The sequence below is a fragment of the Lipophrys pholis genome, assembly GCF_963383615.2.
Source record: "Lipophrys pholis genome assembly, chromosome: 2".
Taxonomy (NCBI): domain Eukaryota; kingdom Metazoa; phylum Chordata; class Actinopteri; order Blenniiformes; family Blenniidae; genus Lipophrys; species Lipophrys pholis.
The window spans coordinates 10,024,486-10,043,766 of NC_137636.1; the positions used below are offsets into that span (position 1 = coordinate 10,024,486).

Below are 19,281 nucleotides of genomic sequence, written 5' to 3' on the forward strand. Positions count from 1 at the left end.
TTCTTGGGAGCACACGCTTTAATAACTTTGACATGATTTACCTCTCAAACTTCATTTATTATCATCGGTGAAGGACTTGTGTCTTGAGGTACACTGTGACACCAGATGGTACAAGTCGGCTGATGCAAAAAATAAATAAATTTAAAAAAAAAAAAGTAAATATGCCAAGGGAAATTAAGCTTCTAGCTTGATTTTCAAAGCTTGACTAACCAGTTATGTCATAACAAATCCTACTGCGGGGCAAACAGCTTTGGTGCTGCAGCTTTGGCATCTCAACTGCTTTGCGTGTCAGTTCAGGCCAGGCACAGCAATCCAGTCATTCTCTACCTGGGGGACTCCAAACTAGGAATTCAGTTCATGAATCATGCAGGCGAAGGCTCCGGCATGAAATCACTCATTTGTTCCATTTTTCCATGGACTGAAAAAGTTGGACAGTTAATGCCAGAAGCTATAGCAGGAGTGTGGGTTTTTCTACCTTGTAACGCTTTCAGGAACAGCCCCCCTTCACACAGATGCTTTGAAAAGAGAGAGAAGATTGCGAAGGAGTGCAAAGGGGTAACGGATTGGAAAAGGAGAACAGAGGAAACATATAGCTTCATTCCTGGGATATAATTCAATCGTGAACCAGACCTCACCTCGCTGGAAAGGTTCCAGCCCGGTGACCCCGCCTGTTGTTTACAGGTGCCTTTCTCCTGTCTTATCAGTGTTGTAAAGTTTTTACGATGCTGAAACCTTGCTGGTGTAAAGTTCACCACACACTGAACTGCAGCCGCCGGCCACCTTCTGTGTTCCCGGGATACATTCGTGTTCAGAGATGACAGAAAAGAAGGATCAGAGCTAGTAACCAGGTAAGCTTGTTCAACCAGTCTAACACATGAGTCATTATTTTATGGGAGTCTCAGGCAGTTTTATGGGTCCTGGTTAAAACTGATGAAACAGTTTTGCCAACGAAGTTCACATGAACTTTGTCAAATAACATTATGTGTCACTATGTACTGCAAGAGTGATTTGAATCCCCCAAGACGTGTGCAGGCAAGAACAGAAGCAGGAAATATGTGCTCCCAGGTGACGGAGTCATTGACATACTGCAACTAAACAGTTCACACATCTGTGTTCACAAAAGAGACCAGCCTGACCAGGGGAGAAAGTACATTCCTCCATGTGAATACAAAACGATCCCCCTTAAATAATTCATTTAAATGCACATCAGTCAACTAGTAAATAACAGAAAAAAAAACTTTATCATCAAGTTTTGCTGGATTTGAATTAGATTTTTCTTTTTTTTGTGAGATTTTAAATTTTTTTGTGAGATTTTAAATGTTTTTTGGACTGACTCACTTTGATCCCAACTTCACTGGAAATCACAACTAGAACAAACACATCTGTCCCACCCAATCTTTCAGTTAGATAGAGTTGAACATTTCTCAGCTTGCTGAAGACATTGAAAAAAGTAAGCGGAGCAAATATGAAATGGGTGGTAAGATGTATTTCATTAGGTGTTAAAGTAAAGAAATTCTAACTTTTTTGTTAAATTTGACTCCCGCATCAGTGTGTCTGATTTAAATGAGGTGTTTTTGTAATAATATGGTTCCGTGTATCTGCTAAAGTGGTAATGTGATTGTACATGAACCGCTGATCACCGGAAAGTTGTGTTTATCATGTTTGCAGTCATAAATGTTAGCCAATCACCTGCAGTTATAAATGATAATAAACTGACAATTGTGAATGTTAACAAGCAGTTGAAGAATTGTGGTGCAGATGTTCTACAGCCTTTTACCAACTGGTTTGCTGTAAAACAGGCACATCGTTCTCCCAGATCAAATTAGAAAGCTTCCGGATTTCAAGCTATTAGCTCTGATGTTATGTATTAACATGGAGGAATTCTCTGATTCGCGTATGAACCTTCACAAAAGGTTTACCTTATCAGTCGGTGGTACAAGCAGAAGTTGCAAGTCATGAGTAATTACAAGGTGACACACCAGTAAATGATGAGGAAACATCATCATACATCACAGAGACAGAGACAGAGAGGCCGAGGAAAACGAGGACGAACCAGCAGCTAAACAGAAAGGGACCTGAGAAATAGAAGCATACAGCTGAGGACACACCTCCACCCATAGACATATAGGCCGTTTTCCAATACCTATACTCGTCTATACTTGTGCTCTCGTGTACTCGTGAAACGTCGTCAGTGGGAGACCAAGCACTGTTCCAATTGTTAGGTCGTTTCTCACCGAGTACACATTGAATACCCAGATGTGTCCTCGCGCCGCCCACTTTATCGAGGATGCATCAAAAAGGACCTGTGCAGTCTTGGGAAGCCAATTTACCCATAATGCATTTGGCAAGAGATGCCGGAGGAGATCCCGGAGGAGAAAACACACAAGGGTGCGTAAAAAATCTGAAATATTAGCATCATTGTTTAACAGAGTGTAGTTTTAAGAGTGTTTTAGGCGAGAATATAGTTGTTTAAAATGTTGTTATGAGGTTGATATTGCAAGATCACGCTTACTTAAACATTTGTTCTGGCGTTTTCAGAGATTGTGAATCCAGACTGAGACGAGGCTGGCTGTGATTCTCTACTGTGGCTAAACATGAGATATAAATGTTTTTGTGTAAATCTAACAGTGTTCATGTAAATTAAATCATGTTTAAAACTATTTAACTTGACTGAGAGGTGAAGGTACTACTGGCCATATTAGTTTTGTCTCAATTGCACAAAGTGCATTATACTGGAGGTTCTACTGGTTCTACTGGAGGATTCTGTGGATTCAAACTAACACCTTGCACTATTTGAATCCAGGACTACTGAGGAACCTGAAGCCTGATCCAGTGGAGAAGAGGAACTCCTCCAGATGAGGATGGGAGTGAGGATTGTTTTTGATGCTTGAATTATTACATGTATATATTTTATTCATGCATGTGTGAATAACTTACTGAATTGGTAGTGTGTCGTTCTTTTTGTTTTATGTGCTCCTCATAGACCTCATAATTGTTGAAATTCACCCGAGACAATTTCTTCTTTAAAGCAGCATTACATTGTTTATCAAATAACACAGAAAAATGTTCAGTTCTATATTTTACAGTCACATGTTGGGCTCTGCAGGAGGAAGAATTAGAACGTGGCACCATCAACAGCCCAAGCAGGAGGAAGCATTAGAACGTGACACCATCGACCAGCAGTACAGCAGAATGCCTGAAGACCAACAGCAGCATCAGTGTCAACATAATGATGCTCCTGGAAACCCTGAAGCTGGAGTCACGACACCTCCAGGAGAGAAAGTGTCCAGGATAGGAACAATATTGACCTGTGTATCACTGCAGGGGTTCCTGGGAAATAAAAGAAAGAACTTCAGAATTTTTAAAAACTAATTTTTCTATGTACATAATGTTTCTAACTTGTGCTTTTACTCTTGTAGGTTTTGCTGAAGTTAATTAAATAAAGTTTCCTTTATCTTCTGCTTGATATCTTTCTTTGCTCGACAGTGTAAGCGATGTATGTATTTATGTATTTACTCTCACACAGTATAAGCCATTCATGTATTTACTCTAAAGAGAAATTATTACAGCTAATGATTGGAGTGCTTAACTGTAGGATGTAAATTAGACAAACGTAATAGAGTACATATTAATGACATGACCAGAAGGATGACAACAAGCAGGCAGGTATGTAAAAAGCTGGTTAATTCATTTATTATGCATCAGGGATCTTCAGTAAAACAGTAAAATAATTGTTTGTATTAGTAGGGCATTTCAGATAAGCTGCTTTTATTGTTACTGAACTCCAAGGAGATGAATAGTAAAATAAAGGCTTATAGGAGGCTAGAAGTAATAGTAACACTGTACAATACATGGAACTATACACTGTAGTATATACAGTACTGTACATAGTACTATATGTACAGTACTGATACACAGTACTGTACATTGTACTATACACGGTACAATACACTGTAATATACACAGCATGTATGTGACAGAAAAGGCACTATTTTACAATAATCTTCTAAAGTTTAGATCATCATATAAAATATCAGGTACAAATCACCCACCTACTGAACCAGAGAGACAACAGGTTCCTCTTCCTCCTCCTCATCCTCCTCCTCAGCTTCAAGTTCCCTCATCCAGCCATGACAGCCATCAAGTACTCGTGCTCCAATTCTCCATTAACGCCGATGCGTCCTCGTAAACTTGCATTTCCGAACTTCCGAGGACGCCCTGCAAGTAGTTACTCGTGACGTAAGCGAGTGCACGCTGGCGCTTTAAGAATTGGAAAACGGCCGAACGTCTATGCCGCCACCACCCTGCCTGTCCTAACACCTCTGCTGTGGTTGCTATTTTCACAGGAAGAACTAATATTCTGTGAACGCTCAGGCCCGTCACACAGTCACCATGAAAAAGGCAACTAAAGGTGAGCTCTCTGCAGGTGTGTGTGTGTGTGTGTGTGTGTGTGTGTGTGTGGGGCTTGGCATCTCTTTCCACCTCACTGAGGAGGGGGGGGGGGGGGGGGGGGGTCGTTTTCACTTTCTGTTTCACTTTGCAAATGAAACTCACAGACTGCTCATTAATGTCTGAATCAGTGGCTGTAAGTGACTTCATCCTCTGTTCCTTTGTCATGCCCAACTGAAGTAATGCCCCCGTAACCCACATTAATTAAATGTTTGATCATAGTAATTTCTGCTTCAATTGTTGCATTTAATTATGCGTTTTGTGTTTAGCTCAGTGTTTACTATCTTTTGGTCCTGCAACGAATCTTTATAATGTGAAAGACGTTCAGCGTCATTCCAATTTTCTTTACAAGTGCATAAATGCAAGTTGTTAATAAACTCATAATTTGGACTTTGATCTCTCTCTCGCACGCACACGCACGCACACACTAATAAAGTCCTTCAAAAGACTCCTGTAATAAAATTCACAGACTTGAAAATGTTCCCTGACCTCCCAGCCACACCTGTGCAGGACTTGAGCAGTGAACTATTCGGAGGATCCGATAACATGTTCAATTTTGTATTAAAAAACGGTATATTGCTCTTTTTAAAAAATATTTATCCAGCCTGAGCTGAGGTGTGGACACAGATGTTGGGCTGTATGTGTGACAGTCACTGAGTGTTTTTAATGATTGAGAAACATTGCTGTGATGATTGCTGAGTGATATTTCCAGTGAGTTCAGTGAGACTTACATTCTGTGTTCTCCAGGAATGTGAAGTGCCGGAGAATATTCTGTCAAATTCTCCACCTGTCAATTTCTACTTCCTTGATGAGGTGCATGATGAAAATACTAATTTCCTCTTCATTAATACCTGAACGAACACCTGTCGGTTCAGTTTAGTTCAACTTTACAAAACTCAGAAAAAAAAAACCTTTTCATAATGAGTTTTGTTTTGTTGTTTTTGTTTTGTTATAAATAATTAATTGGGAATGCCTACCAACATAATGCATTATAGGAGCACGATGTATTGTCACACCTTTGTTGTACAATAGGTGGAGAGTGTTAAGTCTTCACCTGGATTTAAAGGTTTGGGCTCTTCTTCGTTCATGACCAGTTCAGATCATAGATTACCCCCCTCTGTGTGGTACTCAGTGGCTTCAGCCTTCCATCAGTTAACTATTTCTCTCGCCATTTCTTTGAGAGACTCTACAGACGAGGTAGACGAGGTGCTGACTATGGTGGATGTACCAGCAGAGCAACACAAACTTGTCCTTGATATGACCGTGTGACAGTTTTTTTGCTTGTCGTTAACAGTTGATTTGGTTTGTTACCTTCAAGTACTGTATCTCAATTTAAAGATCTTGATAAATGCTTCCGCCAAGATTTGTGTCACTTATGTCAAAACCGTTCACTGTTTTTTTTCTGATGTGCTTTCAGATGATATTTATGCGTACGCCTTGTCAAAAACGTTGATAAACATTTCCTCGCCTGCAACTGTCGGACTTTACTCTTCATGTCCGAATCGGAGTCAAATGATCCTCGAGCAAATGGAAGGTATGTAAACTGATAAGAGTCCATCAATGAGATGACCCAAGGCTAAACACAGAATGAAACATAAACACTTTTTCACATTCTCCAATGCACAAATATGTTTGAGCCAAAAACTGGTAATAAGAGACACACAGAGCCGCCATTGGCTACAAGGCACCTGCAACACACCACTGTTACGGCCTCATAACAAACATTAATCTTGTTCATTCCTATCACATAAAATGTCAACAGTCTCTCTGACTCCCATGTTTTCTCTTGAACCCCCAGTCAAACACAGTGTTGGCGCTAACCAATGCTGGACTTTATAAACTAGTATGGCACTATAGCTAAAAACTAAACTTATGGTGCATTGCGTGTAAAGAGTCTTTACAGGAGCCTTTCTAGTTTTAGTGTCGTCCGTGTTCACTGTTAATAGGACGGGAGAGGGTGAAACTCCAATGTGCTGATTGCACAAACTGAACCTCTTTCCAAAAATACGATGGCGACACCAAATTGCATCATAGTATAAGTTTATAACCTTTGCAGAACGTAATGTGTTACTTATGTACTGATGTAACCACTGCAGTCTGAAACTAGCTGTCTCACCTCTCTATATGTAAATCGACTGCAGTTCACCTCGGAGAGGGCTCGGGCTTTCTTTACAAGTGACTGAAAGTGGTCATTTATTTGTTCTCTGCAGGCCTGTGGGGGGGGGGATCTACGTGTCTTTGAGTATATCTAAATCATTTTCCAGTAAACGCCCTCCACTCATGTCACAACGTGCTTCTGTAAACGCATGTCTCTTCAAAGATTTCTGTCATCAGTGGTATATAAGTGTCCGTCATAACACAAAAAGAACAATCACACTACGCCAGTGTAGCAGCCTCATCAGTATTACGTCAGTATTGGGCCAATGTTTAAACACCAAATTACTTTTTCCCGGTCAGATCAGACTTTTATTAATTCCACATGGGAAAATTTGGTCATCGCAGCAGCTCCATATCTCACAAATAGTCAGAATTAGTGGGGACCTAGTTTGAGTTGCACCATTGTTGCTTCATGAATGAAGGACCAACATTTGTGATTTAACTTTTAATAGCTAAATAAATAAAACTAAAAAGCTTTCAAATACTTACAAGTGGTACGATCTACAAACAAAGAATGACAGAAATGTACGTAAATAGTAACCTTGCAAATATAATATAAATACATGTACTGCTAAGGGATGACTCAAACGTAGAACTATAGTTCTATCTATAGACAAGCTACATTGAACAGAGTGAATGGAGCATGTGCAGCTGCACTGAAGGCCTCCGATAGAAAAGACAAGTTGCTTTGTGAAGCTCTGAAGGTCGATTACTTTTATAAAAAAAATAAAATAAAGAACCTTGGGAGATAAATTGTACGTGCTTGACCAGGCCTGGGGCTCACATAATAATGTCTACGGAATAATGAAGCTTCAAAACATTGCATGACAGATAATAAACACCGTTATTCATGAACCCAGTGTTCCATTTTTTTCGTTGTGCATCTCGTCTTTCATGTGACGTCTCCTGCAGAAGAGGCAGACGAATTGCTGTTCGAGCAACAGGTTGTGGGTTTAATGTTATGCTCCAGTGCATTTTAGTGAGAAACAAATGGGTGACATTCTATATATTGGAGAGAGAAAATGGACACTATTAAAAACAAAAATTTGATTAAAGTTTTAAGGAAAGAAAAAAAACAAAACACCATATACAGAAACTAAACTAATATCAGAAACTTAAAAATATAAATCAAAGAAATTTCAAACAAAATTCCAACAATTGTAGCTCACTGATGAAAACATATTCCGAACTGGGCTTATCTTGTCCTGTTCCTCAATACTTATTCCAAATAAAGTTCTCATACAACTTTTTAAAGTGTGTTGTGTTTTTACTCAGTTTGATATTTCCTTCTATCTTGCTTCACAAAACCACCATCATTTAAAACACCCATACTTTAAATTCAGTTCATTGTAACCAAACTCTCTTTGACGACCTTCTGAACTTCTGATGGAAGTAATAACTTCTTCCACTGTGACCAATTTTAACACATCTAAATGTTTGTGTGTCACCAGAGTGCATGAACCGCGAAGCTTCCAGTATCGAGCAGAGATGTGATGAAGAGCCGAAGCCGCGCTCGTCTCACTCCTTCATTGGTTTTCTAGCCGTTGTTGGACGGCTGCTCTTCTACAGGCCAGTTTGGACTGACGAGAACCAGCAGCAGCGTAACATCAGGTTCATTTATGTGCATTTCAGCGCCTGGCATTTTGCAGGGAGTGACCTGCTGTGGGCCGGGATAGCCGTACGGCTGTTTCAGGCCATGCGGTTGCACTTTGGGAAACTGACGCTTGTGCTTTACCGTGAGGCTCAACACGATGAAGAGGAAGAAGTGAAGAAGAAGGTTTGTGGCGTTTGTTGTTACTTTCTTTTTTTGCCGGTGACACAGAGGTGGACTGTGTGACACGTATTGTCAGCTTTTGTTCCGACATGCGCTAGTTGGCAATAACCATCTAGCGGCTGTGGATGATGGGAATGTCATTAGTATGAGTTTTGTCCTTGAATATTGGCTCAGATCGCGATGGTGAATCCCTCAAACCTTTTGCTATTTAAATGTTTTCAAATCAGATACGTACTTTCCATGTGTTTAACAAAAAGTAGAACTGATTAGGAGATGGAGAGTTCATCTGTTGCCATTGATCCAAATGAAGCCACAATCGCTGCCTGGTAATTGATCCTGGGGCCAGACAACATGTAGTCATGTAACAGCATTACATCGCTGTATGTTCAATTTATCTCTAATGTAACCAAGATCTTTGAAAGAGAACAATGAATTACTTCAGTTAATCTGAAGGCATATGGTATATTTCAATGATCCATCTTAAAATGTTGGAGATATTTCTCTGTCTAACACCAAAACTGTTATCCTATTGTTGGTCATAGCAAATGTAATTTCAAAGCCATCAGTGAGGGAATACCATAAGAGGTTGATGGTCATTAATATCGCAAATAATCATCCTGCAGATACAGTTCAGTACCTCTTCATTTCATTGATTGTGTGCTTACAAACAAGCTAAAAAAAACACTTTGTCAACTTCATAATACTACTAGTAAAACCTGTTTCAAATTTAACTTTTGTTTTTCTTACTTCAGATTGTGAAAGATGGTCCCGACTCTTGGCGCTCCAAGAAGATTTGCTGTTGCCCTCTATGGTTTCTGTTCTTGTGCATTCTGGTGATACCAATTATCGTCCTGACAGTTCTGTTGGTATGTGGCCATCCTAAGCCCAAGGTGCCACCCACAGAGGAGATAACCACAACAAGTGACCACTTTAGTTTTGTGGAGGGCTTCTTTATTGCCTCCATAGGACTTCCCGCGGTGACTGCGCTAAGGTTTGTTGTCCGGGTCTGTAAAGACCTCATCTTCAGCCAAGAGTTCAACCTTAAGAGGGGGATGGACAACCAGCGGATCAGTGGCCAACTAGGCTTTATGAACGAAGTCAGGAGGGAAATGTGCCTTTTGTCTCGCTTCATACAGTTCATGGAAGTGTTTGAGAGAAGAAAAATCAGAGTTGTGCTGCAAATTATAAACCTGGACCGCTGTTCCCCCAAGAAAATCATTAGAGTTCTGGAAGCCATCAACATTCTGCTTTCTGATGAAGAGAGTCCGTTTATTTCCATTCTGGCAGTGAATCCACATGTTCTTGTAGAGAAAGTGAACTTTGCAGATGGCTGCTACAGCAGAGAGGACAGAGCTTATGCACTGCTGAACCGCATAGTGACTCTGGCCTTCACGGTCCCACCACCATCCGATGATTCAAAGCGCAATTTGTTTTACAACCTTGTGAATAAGACAAAAATCCCTGAAGAGTCTCTGGAGAGGGGGGTTCGGCACAGAAAACGAAAGGACCCCGAAGATTTACTTTTGGTAGAGGTGTCTCTGCACAGAAGTAAGCCAAATCCACCAAAGGGGGACGGGCCCTCAGAGTTGGATCGACTAGAGGTGGAAGAAATAGAGGTTGAAGTAGAGAGTTTGAGCCTAAATGGCAATGAAGAAGTTCTACATCAGTACATGTCAGAAGATGCCATGTCCATGCGGAGGGCGATCAACTCAATTCGAGTGACCATGATAATCATGAAGGCCTTGAAGAAGGAGAACCCTCCACCACAACACATTGCAGCGTGGGTGGTCTTAGCCAATCAGTGGCCCTGCCGTCTGAGTTGGATCATCCAGTGCGTGAAAGACGCTCAGCAGAGGGAGGAAATTGATGGTGGAGGTGTTGGCGATGGCCATCATTCAAAAACATTATGGAAAGTCTTCAGTGAGTCCAAGGCAGAGCTGTATGAGATGAGCACTCAGATTGAGGATCTTCTCGAGCAGGACGGAGATCCCGAGATGTTTGAAAGATTCCTCAAAGTGGATTTCCAGTTCACCGTCGGCAATCTGCAGGCCTCTGAAATGATGATAGTGAACTTGGACCATTCAATCATGAAGCAGCTGGCTGAGATCCGAGGGATGTCCAAGCTGGGGGACTCTGCCTGGATGAGAAGCCTCAACCCTCTGCCCATCTCAACCATCATCAACATGAAAACAGAGGACGTATGTAAAGAGGTAAGATTGTTTCTGAAGCTAAAATATTTAGTGCTAACTGCTGACCCCCAACCCCTCCCCAAAAAATTTGGGGGGTTGGGGAAATACCAACGATTGCATGCTGCATTTTTCATGAATTCCTTGTGTGTGGATTGTATGGTTAAGTAAACCAGAGAATGTAAATCTGTTTTCTATTTCTTCCTTTTTCTTAGTTGGAAAAGATGGACTACCCCAGTAAATACATCGACATTGTGAAAAGTAATGACCTTAATGGTTTGGCACTAGTTGTCGGCGACACACGGGACCTTAAAGCCCTCTTAGATATGAACTTTGGTGAGTGGGCAACTTTCAGACTGCACTTCTTGAGTTCGCCATCGTATCTCCGACCACAATACAGGAACATGCCGCCAACACCTTCTCATTTGAAGAACCAGCTGCCAAAATTCCTCCTCCACGCTCCCCATCGTTCCTCATCTAATCTGAGCCTTGTTAACAGCTGAATGTGGGAACATGTCCCAGTCAGCCAGATAGTCCATATATTATCAACTGCATGTGCTACTTTATTTCAGCTTACCGCTGACAATACAAATCCTGAGCATAAAAATTATATATAGAATGTCAATCATAATTCCAGATTTTGAAAACTTTGTTTCTGATGTAAATTTTAATGAACTTTATAAGGAGAAGGTGGCCAGCCACAGTTTCCAGAGACCACGCCTTGGTGTGTTTATATTTATGTTTCTCCGTGGGTTAAATCAGCATGAGACAACATAATTATTAAGCAGATTTAGAGGCTTAGTGCTTTCCAACACAGCAAAGTTGGCTATTTGCACTTTGTCCCAGTCCATACACAAAGCTAAGCTAATCTCCTCGTGGATCCATCCCGGCGCCGGCGATGTTCCTATTATCTTATCGTGATGTGATTTTCCTGGTGAACTCTGCTTGGATTAAACATCAATTGCATTCATGTCGTGTGCAAGCCAGTCCATTGTGAATCGATGCCATATTTCAACACTGCAAAGGTGTCCAGAGACAATCCACAGTCTGGCTTATTAAAGAGTTTGATTTTCTCTGAGGGGTTGAAAAGTGTGCCTAAAAATATCCCCCAACTTTGAGTATTAGACAGGATGTTTTTAAGTTGTTTCTGCTTAATTCAAACTATTCATATATATTTATTTGTAAAGAGGCTGTTTTTAATGCCTGACCGGACGTTCAGACACATGTATCATCCAGTGAGTGTACAGCATATTAAGTTTGGACCAACATTAATATCAACCGACAGTTTGGTTTGTTTCATTGCACTGACTTTGTACTTCAACCTGTGAATGTTGACGAGATGTGACCATATTAGATATATTGGATTTAAAAAGATTCAAACACATTTAGTCACCGTCTCTGTATCTGTGGTATTGAAGTAATGTTGAAGAAAAGGTGTGAACATGAATAAACATGTTTGTATATTGAAACTCACAATGATGCGTTCAGGGAACCTTTATTGATCATCCAGCAGGAAGTTAAACACTATATGTTTTTTACTTTTTTTTTTTTATTACATTTCATGCAATTCTGTAAACTTTGAAATTAACAATTGTGTTTAATAGAAATGCTCATCCAAGCAAATACTTTTTTTTTTTCACCCATGCGTGGCATTTTTTCTTCTCGCACAATCACCTGTTTACAAATCGCCCGAGCAATACGCTGACTCATTAGCAATATTTTAACATCAAAGCATTCTGGTGTTAAAAAAAAACCCAGATGATATTTCAGTTCATTGAGACTCCTTTCAACCATTTTCCTCAGAAAGCAAATGTTAATTTGTCTAAAAATAAACCAACAAGCCCCAGGCGTTTACAGTACAAGCAATAACGTGACACTAGCACACACACAGGAAGCATACTAAACATCTTCACACGAAGGGATTTTGAATTTCTTTTTTTCAATAACTAGAACCCACTAAAGTCATTATTTCTCCCAAAAGTACAATCTCAGTTGGAGTCTTGTGATTTTTCTTTTGACTAAAATAATTACCTGAGGAATTATTTCTGACCTGCCGGGCTGATTAAACAAGAGACATGGGAATCTATGAGCATTAAATATTTCAAACATTCATTCAACATTGACATTGGTTTGATTTTATGAACACACAATACTTAGTAGATGAGCCTTACTTCCAGGTGTTGCTCATTTTTAAGTTTTCCTTGAGATATAATACTTATTTTTCCATGTTAAGAAGAATAAGGCACCATTAAAATACCCCTAAAGTACACAGTGGTTTCTTTGTTATTAATCACACTGAGGTTTGAAAGCTCAAGGTGAAAAACTTAATAAAACTCTGCTCTCGGTAGATACTCTAATTAAGACAGATACACTAAGGCTTAACAGCATTACACATTTATGCAAGTTACATCTTCGCCGTTATTTGCATGTTAATACACAAAGTTCATATATTCAAGGCACAGGCGGAACTTAAAATGATGGCAAACAATCTTTTTTTTAAATTCAAGTGTTTACACACAATCGCTGCCAATTAGACTTGCGGTGAAGGGGAAGATCAAGTGGAACATCAATACGTCTCGCCTCACAAAGAACTACAAATTTTGATTACTTAGGAATGTTTTCAAACAAAACGCATTTGCATATTAAAAAACGGCGACAACAAAAAAAAAAAAATCTCCAAGCACTTCATGTTCACAACAGGACCATAGTGGTGTCTGTGTGTAACACGGATCCCAGATTTCCGGGTCTCGGTATCGTGCCGGGCTCTTGTGTTGTCATGCAGAAGTTCCACTGAAAAATTGTACCAGACACACGTGCGAAGCTGAAGCGGCTCATTTTCGCCCCAACGACTCCGCCAGCTTCTTGAGCCTTTTCTTGAGCTCCAGAGGAAACTTCTCGTAACACTTTTTACAAACAGGCTTCATGTCAAACTCCACAAATTTGTTCCTGCAAAGAGGAGACACAGAGAGGGGATATTTGCAAGCCGAAACTGTCAAGTGAATAGAAGACATTTAGGCATGCCACCCATCAAGGAAACAACCATCAAGCATGATCAGAGGTGTGTTTATACTGTATGTCACACGGGAATACGAACGACAACTAATGGCATGCCATACTGTGGGACACAGGAAGAAGCATCAACAGCACCAACCCACAGGCGCAGTGGCGAGTTGTAGAAGGACAATAACTACTGACAGACGGCGGGTTTTTTCTTGCGTTCTTTGGCATCGCGCTCACGTCGGGCCAGGCGGCGTTTCAGCTCCTCAGGCATGCGCTCATAGCAGTGCTTGCACACTGGCCTCAGGTCAATTTCAACAAACTTATCTCTGAGTTACCACAGACGCAGCAAGTGAAGCATGTAAGAGGAGAAATTGGGAGGGAAAAAAGTGGAGGGGGGGGGGGGGGGGGAGTTCGTCGGAGGAGAGCGTGCCAGAAAAGTTGAGAGGAAAAACAATCACCCGGTGGCACTGTATGCGATTAGACAGTGAAAGAGGAAAATGAGCAGCGTCACTTACTTGAGAGTGAGCTTTGTGTTGCAGGTGGAGCAGGAGAAACAACTGACGCACCAGGCCTTGTTGAGAGCGGACACAACTGACGGGGAGAGAAGACAATCGCAAATGTTCATCCGCTGCATCTTCAGCAAGCACTTTTTTGTGTAAATGACTGAAAACGGGGCGACGATGAAGAGCTCCGTCAAAGCGACACTCACCATCACCTTCAATCACACGGTTGCAGTGATAACACACGTCGCCGAACAGCTGGAAGAACAGAGAAACAAAGATCAGATATTCACCCGGCAAACTTAAATCTTTCATCAGTTGAAGAAGTGAGGAGTGTGTGGTGTCCTGGACGTCACCAGAATTTTGATGGCTGGTTTGTTTTTCTTTATTCCAAAGCCAATCTTCCACATGGCTCTTTTTTTTTTTTCTTACCTGGTTATAATGAGTCTCGCAGTAAGCCAAGCCCTTCCTCTCATAGTGGCGATGACCGAGGAAAGGCTTCTCACACTTGGCACACACAAAATGCTGTAAACAAAAACAAATGCTGCTGAGGGAAAGAGAGACCTCTAACAGAAGCCCTAATGAAGGGATGTGAAACTAACGCAAGGAGGAGGTGCCAGCACACACGGAGAGCACGCTGCCTTGTTTTCACAGAACAGTCAGGAACATGAATATTACATGAGAAAGGCATGAATATATTTACTGACCCAGACGTGTTGTCAAAGCTTTTGAAACTGACCACGGGAGAAGCTCTCACAATGTGAATGCTACGCTGTTGTTTTATTTTGTTCACATAAAATCAGTGCAGTCTCCAGTCCAAAGGAAAAACAACTCACTGTGATGTGCCCAGGCTGTTTTCTTTTCTTTCTTTTTTTTTTTTTTTTTTTTTAAACAGTTCTATTCCTCTGCTTGCCAGATAAGTTCCTGAAGTGGATACACGCTAAATTAATTTCAGCTAATTACCATCTTTAGCATTAAATTGACTGCTATACACTCCGTTGGTAGTCTTGAGCTGTTTGAAACGCACGAAACTGGGCCGCCTCCAGACACGCGAGCAACACAATTTGATCTGCCGCGCTCTGCCTCGGGAGGAAGGAGCTTTTAAAAAGTGCACACATCTCTCTGCCGATTCAAATTTGCTCATTTACAAGGTTTTGCTTCTAAATTGGCTTATTTAATGAACTTAATTTCACCTCGCATAAGTAATGATATAACTACAATAGCAATCTGATCACCATTAGAGGTTTTTATTCTGCTTTTGTGTGCGAGGGCTCTATCATGTAGGTTACGATCAATGAAAAGGCAGCCAGCAGGACGTCTGTCCACAATTATTAAGCTGTCAGTAATCTCTTCCAAAGCCTGCTCTTTGCAGTCCAACCTGCAGTATGAATTTTTACAGAAACACTCACTACTCTGTTTTTTTTTTTTTGTTGCCCCGTTTCACTTGAGTGTGTTAAAATGGCTCCATCTGAGGTCCTCTACAAAATGAGTAGAAATGGTCACAATTCCTAAAGTAAGCTTTCTATAGAAGGACCCAATTCATGAGTTAAAGGTCACTTTTCAGATGTGTGCAACAAAATATAATGTCTCATTGTTGTTGACGAACCTCTACGTGCCACTGCTTGCCCATGGCATTAACAACGCGGCCCTCAATAGGCCTCCTGCAGGCGCCACAGATTGGTACACCCATCTTGTCATGGCAGGGTAAACAGTAGAGCTCGCCCTTCAGTTCCCTGGCGTCGGCCGTCAACTCCTTCCTGTGGACATCGAACACATCACGGTGAGGGTTTTTTTTTTTTTCCATGAATCTTAAAACAAATTCCAAAGCTAGTGGGAGGTTTTTTTTCAGCCTGGGACATCGGTGTGAAGTAATAACACTCACCCACAGTTGCTGCAGTTGAAGTGGTCTGGGTGATAGGGGTCATTCTTAAAGATTAGCGGCTGCTCTTCAATGATGGCGTGACACTTCTGGCAGATATACTTGCCCAGGCCGCGGGCTTTCTCACGGTTATGGCACGGGCGACAGAGGTGCCTGGGGTAAATGGAGGAGAAACAAAATATTAGGGGTGTCGAGAAAGATCCTGCAGCCTCAAACGTCGCGCCGGCACAATACCCATCACAGCAGCTGAAAACTCCCATCGTTTGTTAGAAGGCAAAAGTGAGCGAGTCGGCGAGCCTGACGTGTGTAACCACCTGTCACAGTGTTATATTAAGACGGGAATAAGACGGGACACTTACCTGCCAGCATTTTTGACAAACCCCACGTCTGCTAACACCGCCTGGCAAATGTCACAGCAGAAGCAGTCGGGGTGCCAGCTATTGTTCATGGCCTTAATGACACGGCCGATGATGAACTCCCCTGAGGGAAAAGCACAAGTGAGAGATCAGCTCAAGTCCAAATTTGACTTCGCTCCTATTCGTTGATACCGGAAGATTTTTTATTTTTTTGTGTGTGTGAGTGCACAGGAGTTCCTAATGAGCACTCCATCATTCTACAACAGTGTAGTACAGCGAGTCCTCGAGTGTTCTCTCAGTGACACTTAAGACAAGGCCGGTGTTGAATGCATCCACTTAATTTAATTAGATGTATGTCTTTCCCCAGGACACAGTCAAGCAGTATTTAAATTAAGATAATAAGAGGCATGTAAGAGGCATCAAGGGTAAGGCAAAACACAAGTGGGAAGTTGTAAATAAAAGTCCACTTAAAACTCTGGCGAGCATGGAGAAGTTTGAGCAAAGGTTTGTCAAATGGATGCTGAGATGACAATAATTCACCAATGGATTTATGCCCACAAGAGAGAAAGAAAAAAAAACAAAAAATGTCTGATTTCCAAGGCTGAAAAATTAACACAGATATGTTTGGGAGAGTAAGAACGGAATAAAATTCAAGTTAAAAATTCCAAGACACACGGCCATTTTAAAACCTATCCAACAAACATGTTTTAAGTTCATCCGCACACACAATCCCAGAAAAGTCCATACAAGCTCACGGTTCACGGCATTAAGTGCTAATGTGATTCAGTCCCGGGTTCGCTCCTCGGGTTGCAAGCGTACAAGAAAAGTCGAACCAAACATCCACTTGTGGCTTTAGAATACTCACCACACTGGTGACAACAAGGAGCAAAGAGCATCTGGAAGTCGTGCTCGCAATACTTTCTCCCTTCGAACTGAAATCAGGAACATTCACATAAGAAGACAAATCATCATCATCATCATTGCACATGTGGTGCAGAAATCGTGAAACAGAAAGTAACAAAGGTGTCCAATACCTCATAAAAGAGTCCATCAGGAAACTGCTGGAAACACTGGGCACACACGAAGCAGTGCTCGTGATACAGCTCCCCATTGCTATTGACGATCTTCTCGGTGGGAGCGAAGCCGCTCTTGCATCGCTCGCAGGCCGCGCTGGCCAGGGCGTTGGCCATGCTGCAGAAGTTGCACGAGACAATAAAACACATGTCAGTTGCGATTACTGGACTCATGGGCTCCCGTCATGAGGAAATCAGTGCACTCTCAAGGCTGAACTGGTGTTTATCATTTCTCACATAACTCCTGCATCGGCTGCAGAGAGCTGGAGTCTGCAGCTGTCACCACGGAGAATGGAAATAAAACGAGGGACTCACTAAGACTCTTACTCACTGCTAAGTCATCGCCTAATTTGGTAAGGGAGTGGAGGTGTTGACGTCTGGGGGGGGGGTGAAATCCTTTCCCATCAGTATACACATATGTATAAGTAGAATGACTGTTAATCCCATTGATCATCAGATGACAATAAATATACACCTTTGGTAAGAAACATATAGGAAAACTACTTATTTACCATCTCGGTGAACTGCTTAAGTGGATAAATTCAATTCATTTACAATCTTGCTGAGGTTTCGACTTATATTGTACAACCCTTTGGCCATAGAGTGACTTGATTTTAAAAGTGATGTTTTTTTAAAGGCCAATCAGTAGTTTTATGTGCCAGGCCACTGTTACCTCAGGCCAGATCCTCTCTCAAACTGCAACAGAAAATCCAAACAAACTTCATTTAATGTGCTGGCCTTAATTTCCACTTTTTCCCCCCCAATCTCTCTTCATAATTATCTGGCCTTGAGCAACTTCAAGAGAGCAGCCGTTGTACGTGAGAGTCCAGGAAGGACGTTTTAAACCGGGTAAAGAAAATACTCTCATGATACAATAAAAACTTTTACAAGACGCCTGAAATGTTGTTTTTTTTAACAGCCTGCAGCTGAGCTAACTCGCTGTTAGTAAAATGAGCTTCGCGGTGGGAAAAGTCTGCTTTTTGATATAGCTGAAGACGATTGGGCATATTGTCGTTTCAACAACATTCAAACCGGCGCACGAGACCAAGATAGATGACGCAAATGAGGAGTTTTAAAAGACTCGGGGCGTCTGGCTGGGCGACGTTGACGTTAGCTTTAGCCTGTTAGCCTCGCGCGCTAACGGAAGTTAGCTGAGGATAAAAACTGTGTTTACCTGCCCGGCATCCCGGCCACCCCCAGCATCGCCTCAGCGCAGGAGCAACCACACAGAGGAAAAACAACAACAACAACAACAACAACAACAACAAAAACTAAGTGTACAGTGTCCTTTCACTGAGCTGTAGGGAGTTCTAAGGGGGCAAGCCGCCGTGTCGTCCCCTCCCAGGAGAGCTTGAGATGAGCGGGGCTTCAGTCAGTCCTTCCCCGCCCCCGGGTGGGAGTGTCTGTCTCCGCAGGCTGGATGGAGGGCATGTCAGGTTAAAAATAAATAAATAAATAAATAAAATAAAAAAATAAAAAAAGACATATATATAAATAAATAAAATAAAAATTTTAATAAATAAATAAATTTTTAAAAAAATCTAAATTTCTTCTTTCCGATTATTTCATTTGGATCTTTTTTATTTATTTATTTTTTCATAGCACGCAGACAGTTTGTTAAAATGTATATTGTTCTGTCACTGATGTTGGATTAAAAGGACTTGATATAATGATGCTCCACATGACACGGGACTTCTGATACAGTTCACATTATAAGATATTATTCTTCACGGCTGTTTAGATGCAAAATGCAATTAAAAGCACTAATCTGGGGAACTTCTCACTATTTTCCTGCTGCTGCATGCTCCCATGGCTCTCTGACACACACCAGATTTTATCAATGCTATTCTTTATTAGAAGTCAAATAAAATACATATTCATTGTATGCTGTATGAGCTTGCATGTTC

General features: G+C 41.3%; 2 protein-coding genes across 3 annotated transcripts; one reads left to right on the forward strand and one right to left on the reverse strand.

The window, feature by feature from the left end:
• Positions 1-275: 275 nt before the first annotated feature.
• Positions 276-12,186, forward strand: nkpd1 (NTPase, KAP family P-loop domain containing 1). Its single transcript, XM_080458697.1, has 6 exons — positions 276-848; positions 4,347-4,411; positions 5,867-5,983; positions 8,058-8,383; positions 9,133-10,590; positions 10,782-12,186. Exons 2-6 carry the CDS (start codon positions 4,393-4,395, stop codon positions 11,067-11,069), a joined length of 2,208 nt encoding a protein of 735 aa, XP_080314823.1. The 5' UTR covers positions 276-848; positions 4,347-4,392; the 3' UTR covers positions 11,070-12,186.
• Positions 12,032-18,770, reverse strand: LOC308106780 (LIM and senescent cell antigen-like-containing domain protein 1). 2 transcript variants are annotated; one of them, XM_080458698.1, is made up of 10 exons: positions 18,549-18,770; positions 17,336-17,492; positions 17,167-17,233; positions 16,305-16,425; positions 15,949-16,098; positions 15,673-15,823; positions 14,499-14,591; positions 14,276-14,324; positions 14,082-14,157; positions 12,032-13,512 (listed from the first exon to the last, which is right to left on the reverse strand). In XM_080458698.1, the coding sequence occupies exons 1-10, from the start codon at positions 18,575-18,577 to the stop codon at positions 13,398-13,400; spliced, it is 1,008 nt and encodes a 335-aa protein (XP_080314824.1). In that variant the 5' UTR covers positions 18,578-18,770; the 3' UTR covers positions 12,032-13,397. The 2 variants fall into 2 exon arrangements, with proteins under 2 accessions (XP_080314824.1, XP_080314825.1); XM_080458699.1 differs by lacking the exon at positions 12,032-13,512 and adding an exon at positions 13,631-13,892 and having other exon boundaries at positions 18,549-18,769.
• Positions 18,771-19,281: the final 511 nt, after the last annotated feature.